The sequence below is a fragment of the Benincasa hispida genome, chromosome 8, assembly GCF_009727055.1.
Source record: "Benincasa hispida cultivar B227 chromosome 8, ASM972705v1, whole genome shotgun sequence".
Lineage (NCBI taxonomy): Eukaryota > Viridiplantae > Streptophyta > Magnoliopsida > Cucurbitales > Cucurbitaceae > Benincasa > Benincasa hispida.
Window position 1 is genome coordinate 15,654,899 of NC_052356.1, and position 9,283 is coordinate 15,664,181.

The following is a 9,283-nucleotide window of genomic DNA, read 5'->3' on the forward strand; positions in this document are numbered from 1 at the left end:
CATAAACTTAATTGAGTATATTTAATATACAGTTATATTAATTGATTATTTAATCACTTAAAATAAAATTTTTAATATTTTTATATTAAACATTAATTAAACTTATTTAAATTATTTAATTAAACTACTAAAATGATTAAATTAATATATATTAATTTTAGTATTAATAATTAATAACAATTTTTATATTAAATAGTTAAAATAATATAAAAAAACAATCGAAAATATATTAATTGAAATTTATTAAGTCTAAAAAATATATGTATATTAATAATCAATCAAAATTAATAGTAATACTTAATTGACAATTCATTAATTAATTGGACTATATTTTTACAATTGATCTTCCATATAAAAATCTCACATGTATAAAGGATATTAGTAAAAGACAGTAAAATAAAGGAAAAAATCTAAAAATATATCATCTCATTAAAATATTTTCAATTTTATCCTCCTTTGTTTTGTCATGTAGCACACCTTCTTCTTCCCTTTCTTTATTTTTTTTTATTTTCTTTCTTTTCTTCAATATTTGCTTCTTTTTTTCCTTTCATTTCCAGGGTTTTTGATTCTTCTCTTTCTTTTTCTTTTTTAATTTTTAATTTTATTCTCTTTCTACTGTTTTTGCTTCTTCCCTTTTTTTTTTCTTCCCTTCATCTAGTTTTTGCTTCTTCCCTTTTTTTTTTCTTTTATTTCCTTTCCTTCTTCTTTCCTTTCTCTAGTTTTTGCTTCTTCCCTTCTATTTTTTTTTTAATTTTCTTTCCTTTCCCTGAGTTTTGCTTCCTTTCTTTCTTCTTCCTTTTATTTTCTTTCTTTTCTTTAGTTTTTGCTTCTTCTCTTTCTCTTTTTTTTTTTTTTTTTTTAATTTTCTTTCCTTTATCCGGTTTTTGCTTCTTCTTTTTTTCATAAGAATTATGAGGTTGAGTTTTGTATTCAAGACTTGAAAAGTATCCAATTCATAAGTGACTTTACAATTTGATAGACACTAATGGAAATCTATTAGTGAGAACCACTAATATTTTCTATCATTGATAGCTTAATCTTTGATGATTTTTTTTCACAATTAATAGCCACTTACAGAAGTCTATTAATGATAGCCAACTTAGTGAATTTAATTAATAAAATTGAATCTCGAACTAAAGCGTAAGTGGAATGCCTAGAAGTTGTCACTAATAGCATGTTATCAGTGGTAGATGCTATCAACGATGACATGTTATTTGATGATAAAAATGAATTACAAAAGTTATCTTTGATAGCATGTTATCAATGATAGAAGCTATAATCGATAACTACGATATAAGTGATATCGGTGATAGAATTTAGGGATATCCATATACCAATGATATCAATGATATAAAAGTCAATTCCATTTTATGAAAATCTATCATTGATAGCCACTGCTAAAAGCTATCAATGACAACCACTGATTGAAGCTATCAATGATAGACATAGCTATCAGTGATATGAATAAGGTATATATCAATAAAATGAATAATATTAATGATATTGGTGATATGACTTAGGTAAATATCAGAGATAATCACTTATAGATCTCTCATTGATAAGCTTCTATCACTTATAACTTTAAATGTTAATATTTGAAAGATGATAGTTTCCTTTCAAAAGTTGATAACTACTTATAAAAGTATATCATTGATATCCACTGATGGTCTTAGGTGTTAATATTTCAAGTTTGATTTCAATTGATCAAAGTGTATCAATGATAGCCATTGAAAATCGATAGCAAATTAAAAGGTGATATTTCAAGTGTTACTATTTTAATGTTGTCTTAATATTTCTCAAATTAAAAGCTATCACGGATAGAAACTGATAGCAACTATCACTAGTACCACTGATAGCTACTATTAGTTACTATCATTGATAGCTTCTATCAGTTGCTATCATCGATAACTACTATTAGTGGTAGTTTTCAATTTGAGAAAATCGGAAGAAAAAGTGCAAAATGTTGGGCTGCATGTAGGCTTTTTAGTCATTTACCTATATAGCTATCATCGATAGCTGCTATCAGTGATATCTGGTAAATTTTGTGCCATATCTCTAATATGTTTATCCTTGTTCTACATCTTTTATTATTTTGGATCTGATTGTTATTTGTATAATCAACTCTACTAAAAAAAACCTATGTGAATGGATTTTAAAATTCTTGCTAGATTTTAAAGAGTGAAACCTTTTGAAACAAATAACAATATTAAATTTCTGTTTGAAATTTTATGATAAAACCTATCAAACAGACATGTGCCCTTATGGGAATTTGTAATGGATAGAAAAAAAAGCTTTTGTATATTTGTAAATCTAGCAACCATTTTTTTCAGTTTTGCAAATACGCAAATCCAACACTAAATTTGAAAAGATGACAATATTCTGTCAAATACAAAACGAATATTTAACCACAAAATCTACTTTAATATTTATCTTCCTTTTATATTTTTATAATGGTTTGACAGTTTGTACTCAAAGACAAGTCTTCATTACATCGAAGAAAACATATCATACCAATAAGGATACTTATCATACTAAAAAATGAGAATAGTTATGTCCTTATTTTATATTCGAGGGTCGAAGCTTTGCTTTCCTATACTTTAGAGACACCCACATTGAGGAAAACAGGATGAAAGTCATCTAGTCCAGAAGGTTCCAGAAGGTTCCTCCAAATTTGTTAGCATATGGTTCTTGTCAATTATTCTCTCCTCACTATATTGCATCATCTGTCCTTATTTGGTATTACTTGGTGGGTGTACTACTCAGTCAAAGGAAATGAAATGTTTCAATTTTGCAATGCTTGTTAATATGGTAAAACACATGCTCTTCCCCTTTCCCAATACATTCAAATGTTTGGGGCCTACGCTGATGAAATCTGTTGGAGGGGTTTTGATATTATGTCTTTTTTTTTAGGTGATTTTAGCAAATTTGTTTAGATATATCCTTTAAAACAGAAAAGTGATATTGTAGCAGCATTCAATCACTTCTTAGCAATGGTTCAAACCCAATTCAATTGTCAAATTAAGGCTCTCCAATTAAAAAAATGGGTTAATGGGTTACCTGCGCCTAGACCTAAGAGACATCAAGAGCTTTTGGTATTAAGTTCATCCTATGTTCTGGACTTGGGGTCAAAATGAACATAGCTCAACCGGTATGGTGTTCATACTATCAACCTCGAAATCAAAAGTTCGATTCTTCTGCCTCTCCATCTCATATATTGTCAAAAAAAGAAAAGGGTCACAGACTTGGGACCTGTAAAACTGATATGATCGAGAGACCTCAAGCCCTTGCTAAGAGGGCCACCCTTAGGGGTGACGAGGATAGTTATACCCATACTTCTTGTCTAGCAGATGTAGGACACCAGTTGCACTCCCAACCTTGATCCATGGAGAGCAGATTTCTCCGCAAAATCATTTGAGTTTGTCTCAATTTACAAAAGATCGAATCGATGAATTCAACAACTCATGATATATTACAAATATGGCGTACTGTACATATTAATGGAATTGAACAAGAACAACTCCCGTGGAAGTGGGTTTCAATGGTTAAAATCCAGTGTTTTACAAAATCAGATTGACAGACCTCTGAAGTGAGGGCTGGCATTGAAGTCGATTTACCGAAAGTCATTTGAAGGCATCTCTGTTGCTACACGTGCTCGTATTGATGTCATAATTGGAGCTGATTGCTTCTCCATGCTATGTGATAATTCTTGCAAACAGCAGAATCCAAGCTAAGGACAGAAGATCTGAGGTGTTTCTAAACCACCCCACATAAAGGAAACATGATGCAGATTCTTCTTCTGTCAAACACAAATCTAAGGTATTCAAAATTACATTTGAATTTGCTTCACTTTTTGCTAAGCTTCTGATTATTCTAATGAGAAATAAATTCACATTATTAATTAACGGCCAAGAAGTTAAGAAATCATATGATTTGGAACACTTTTGGTATTTCAAAGGTTGCTGCTTTCAAGCGCATTGTACCAGAAGAGACTGGACCAAGAACATCGTTTTAATGTCTGTTTTAATGTTGCAGATAAATATGATGAGGGAGAAAGAATTGGTATTTAATTTATGATTGATCAATACCTTGCTATATATAGTTAACAACTTGAAGTTCACTACTAAATCTATCCCTCTTGCTTCTGATAACTCTTGCTTTGCCGTCTCTGATTTCTAGTACCTGGTAAAAGGTATTGGAAATATTGGGGGATAGTAAGAAATAGGCTTCGTAAACAATAAGGAAGAATGTATAGTTATTATTATAATCTTATATTTCGTCACTTCCAACATTTTGGCCCCTATAGTTTATATGCAACCACATGACATCAAGAAATAATGTTAGCTTTCACAGTACCACATTATATTGTACATTTCTATTTAACTAGATAACTTAAAAGTAAAAAAGAATAAAATGGAACAAGATAAAGTATGGGAACCAAAATCCAGGTAGTAGAATTGTAATCTGTACAAAGAACTAATAAGAATGTTTAGGATGGCCACAGGGAGATCATTATTTTGCAATGAGTTTAGAAATGAATCAATGAATGTATGTACCTATAACCAATTACGACATAGCCATTAGGTGTATCACATACCTCAGGTCTCGAGTGAAGAACTCCACTAGACATCCCAACATCAACTCGCCAAATGCTACAATTGTATTTGCTGCAAGGAAAAACCAAACTTTTAAGAGAATTTTGAAAAGGGTAAATGTAATCTCTTCAATTAAGAACATTAAGAAATATCTAAAGTTCATTCTCAGATGAAAAATTGCAAAAGACATCTCATGTCTCATTGTCTTACCAATTTACTCCAGCCATTTGGGGAGTGTGGCCTACCACCATTGCCTTGGCGCCAACTGCTTCTAGTGTGTCTTCGAGAATTGAATTTATCTGTTAAGAAACAACAACGTAGGAACCAAAATTATTAAGATTTGAACGATAATGAAGTTTCAGAACAGATAAAAGAGAAAAGAAAAGGGATAGAGAAACTTTGCATAGCTATGTAAGAGGTTCAGCCAATGGCCTACATCCACCTAATGTGAAGATCTTCACTTCTGTGAAGAAAATATGGTCAAAGGCACAAGCACTTTCGTTCATTTCCCTCTTTTATTTATTTTTAATAACAAGTCAATTGCTGTTATATAGTATTCGTTTGAGTTGCTTAATTTTCCAACGAACTTTATACACCGGTTTACATTTTAACCCAACTTTCAGATGGTTTCGACATTTGGGAGTAGCGGAACGGTTAGTAAAATAAATGGAACTGGTAGATTCCCAATTACTTAGGTCTACAGTCTCAGAAATAGGAAAGAGAAAAGGGACGGGCAAAATTATGTAATTAGCAAGCATTAAGGGCTGAAGCCGTTATTTGTGGGTGTGAGTGTGTTTGATTGTGTGGGCTCAATAGGGAGTCTGATAGTTGGGAGAAAGAAAACCCCTCTTAAGGGTCAGTGAGTAGGGAAGGTCAGTGTTTTAAAACGCCCTCTCGGGCGCACGCCTTGGAAAAGTGAGGCTCACAAAATAAGGTACGCCTTAGGCGTGCGCCTTTTGTGAAGCCCCAAGGATCAAAGCCCTGCACCTTGGGATTTTTTTAAAAAAATAGTAATAATTAAGAATTTTCCTTCTTTATTAACTAAAAGGATCAAATTTACCAAACCTAAATGCAAAATTGCTTGTGTTTTGGGTCCCTTTTTTCCATATTTCCACTTCAATTATACTCTCTATTTTTAAATATAGTGTGCCTCACAAAAAAAAGCCTGCGCTTTTTTGTGGGCCTTGCGCCTAGGCTCCAGAGGGCCATTGCGCCTTAAGGCGCCTTGGGCATTTAAAAACACTGGGGAAGGCAGTTTCATCTTTTGGTATTTTGCTTTATGTAGCTCTTACTGAGCACAATGAGCAGCGAGTAAAGGAGGGAGCTCTCTAAACCACCTTGTCGTTGGCCAAATTAGTAAATACATCATTTGAGTTCTATCAAATATCCAAGAGCATAAATGAACATTTATTCCCACGTATGACCAAATTCAATAGAAAGCTTAGTTAGGGAAATGGTTGTTCTCTCTTAACAGGACATGCCTGTTGGCAGCTGACTGAATAAAAAGCCAAGAAGAAGTCCAAGTTTCGAGGCTTGCCTGTTTGATCTCAAAGTCGTCCAAATCTGCAAAATCTCTCGAGTATAATCGATTCCATACAACACTATCATAGCCCCTTGTTGCGATGAAAGGAAAGGGACTATTACTACTTTCACGAAGGCCCTTCATCCATTGGGATACTTCCCGGTTCATCTTCTCTATGCCATATGCAACTGTGGAAGGACCAATATTCCTGTCAGACATTTCAAATTTTAAAACATAAAATATCGTGAATCAGTTTGAAAATAAGATAAAGGATACTTGCAAATCTGTCTTATAGTTTCAATCAATTTTAATATATCCTCCATGGTTCCAAAACAATCATCTAACTTAATATATAATTTGAAAACCCTCTTTTTTACTAATGTGTCACCTAGCCATAAGAATTACGTTTGCAACATCTACCTGTTGAGATGCCACGTTAGCAAAAGGATGAGAGAAAAATGAGGGATTGTCTTGTAATATGTTCCAAACCATGTTAAGAAGAAACAAAAATTGTTTTTATACTACAAGGAATGTGTTTACTATATTTTTCATTTTTGTCAAAATAAAAGCATATTTCAAAAAGAGTGATAGTATTCAGTTTACCATGGTGAGGAAGAAGACCACCATGACAGAAGACCCAGTCATTAACTTTAAGAACAACTGCGTGTTGTGCCAACTCACGTGCCAAATAACCACCAGGTCTGAACAGGATTGATCTGGCAACCACCCCTTTTTGCTTCTGACAAAAATATGAGCATAATTGTTATCAATAATATCCAAATATCACAAGTTGAATGAAACAAAACTTGTTAGCATCATGCTACCTTCAAATGTAATAAAGCATGAGAGGATAGGTTACACAGAGAACAGAGGTCATTTATATACTTGAAGGGTTTTCAGAAGAGAAAAACTTGGATGCTCCTTGGATACACCTATGTTGGTGCATCCTAAGTATAGTCCAACGTGGCAGTTTTAATTTTTTTCTAATTTCCTTTTTGTGTGGTAAAGAAGTGGGGAGCATATGAGTTAGGTGCAGTGTAGACTACACCTAATCATTACTCTTTTCAGAATATGATTGTATCAACACTCATTTACATTGATCAAAGTCAACATTAAGTTTCGAAAAAATTCAGTTCTTTTCATCAAATTGATCACCAGGCTCTCAGGTAAATTCTTATAGAGAAAAATGATTGTGGTTAGAAACTGAATGAATTGGACGCAGTAACTTTATATAATTCTTAACGCTCCTGCATCAAGGCAAGGTGAGAATTGAAACGTATTTGTTATATTCAGTAGCAGCTATTCTAATTAAATAAACTATCAAAATAAGATAGATAGAAGAGCCATTTAGCACCTTCACCAAATTCATAGGACCCCAAAAATTTTGTGATTTCCTCTGATCTTTCCACCTTTCTGAGACTTGGATCCAATTAAGAAAAGCTTCCTCAAAGTGATCTCTATAGTCTTCCAAGTATTCCAAGAAATTCAGGCATTCATCAAAAGCCCCAGAATCAACATATCTGAAATCCCCTTCCACATTCATTGTCTCATGATTCCCATTCACCTGAATATCCACATTGAACAGTGATACAACAAAAAGAATAAGATACCCCACGACGTCATCGAGCTCAAAAACTATTTTGATTGCTGAATTAGTTTTTTGAACTATTTCAGCACAAACCTGAAAGACTGCGCCACCTTGTGCTCTTGCTTGGACATCTAATGATCTCAATAAGGACAATATAGCTATTTCATCTTCTCCTCTGTCCAGTATATCTCCAAGCTGAATCAACACCTAAACAGTAAAGAAAGAAAGAAACAGCCTCAATATTCGAGAACATCAAAAGGGAGCATGTCAGGAAGCTGTAAGGCTTTTTTTCTTTTTTCATATCCTGCAAACAATTTCCACATCCACTAGAAAAAGGGAAGATCCATAATGTAAGTCAGCACAACATCTTCATTGGTATTGAAACCTTTTTGTGAAATAAAAAATAAATTCATATATACATAGGTCCAAAGTAGATAATATTATATTATTGCGAAGATATGGAGTTATGCTATACTATTATGAGTTCAACATGTAGGGTAGAAGGACTGGAACCTCTTACTTGTTGCTGACCATAGTTAGCAAAGTTATGTTATACTATTATCTTTTGATAAAGAACTACTATGGATGTTATAAACTGTGTATACAAATGAGAAATGAAGGCGCACCGTTTCTCCACCAGTCCACAAGTTCCGACTATCGGACCCCAATACACCAGCCATCTCAAGCGCCAATCTAGTTTGTTTAAGATCTCCATGCAAATCCCCAACTACGCAAGCCAACATTACACGAGTAGAAAACAAAATTGGAGGAAAGGAAAACAATTAGTTCCAAATTAAAAGACAAAAATGATGAACTCAGTAGCTTGCACAAAAGCAAAAAAGGGAAATGCAAACTCCTGAAAGCTTCAATAAAGCTGAAGAAGAAAAGGAAAATCAATTGAAATCCTCAGTTCAAATACGATGAAGAGAAACTAACCGGCAACGATTCGGCGACCAGGAGCAGAGACGAAGGTAGGGGGATTTCCAGTGACGACGATAGGTTTTAAGGTTTCGTTCTTAATGGAATTGTTGCGATTGAGAGAAGAAGAGGAAGGTAAGGAGGTATCGAACAGCCTGCGAGATTGTGAGGATGAAGGTGGATGAAAGGAATTGAGGTTGAGGCAGAGTGAAGCCATTGGGTTGGATTGATCTTCAGTGGAGAATATATGAGTGACTAACAAAATTCATATGTCTGTTACTTTGCCTCCATTGAAATCAAACTTCAACCAAAACTGTTCTGTTTTCTCGAAGACGATGATGAGATTGAGTGGTAGCCACATATTTTTCTTTTCGCTTCCCTTTTTCCCCTTTTTTTCTTTTATTTTCTGGCTGACATTTTTTTCGACTTCCCTTTTTCTTTCATTTAAAATTTAAAACAACTTAATTATTTTTTCAGTAGTTTAATTCATATTTACTTGCATAAATACACGCCAATAATAATATTTTACCGATAAATCTCTAAATTAAAATTTCGATTTATGCATCAAGGTGGTACTGGTACATGTATATTTCTTGTATAACATGTCATTTGTATCACCTAAAGCTTTTTCTATTTTCTTTTTTCTTTTTTTTTCCCCATATT

The 9,283-nt window shown here is 33.2% G+C and overlaps 1 protein-coding gene across 2 annotated transcripts; it reads right to left on the reverse strand.

The window, feature by feature from the left end:
- Positions 1–3,426: 3,426 nt before the first annotated feature.
- LOC120082511 (shewanella-like protein phosphatase 1) lies at positions 3,427–8,971 on the reverse strand. Of its 2 annotated transcripts, none has more exons than XM_039037713.1 (10): positions 8,639–8,971; positions 8,329–8,429; positions 7,796–7,909; positions 7,469–7,678; positions 6,718–6,853; positions 6,130–6,302; positions 4,803–4,891; positions 4,595–4,664; positions 4,086–4,179; positions 3,427–3,796 (listed from the first exon to the last, which is right to left on the reverse strand). In XM_039037713.1, exons 1-9 carry the CDS (start codon positions 8,835–8,837, stop codon positions 4,090–4,092), a joined length of 1,182 nt encoding a protein of 393 aa, XP_038893641.1. In that variant the 5' UTR covers positions 8,838–8,971; the 3' UTR covers positions 3,427–3,796; positions 4,086–4,089. The 2 variants fall into 2 exon arrangements, with proteins under 2 accessions (XP_038893641.1, XP_038893642.1); XM_039037714.1 differs by having other exon boundaries at positions 3,427–3,811.
- Between the last annotated feature and the right edge of the window lie 312 nt (positions 8,972–9,283).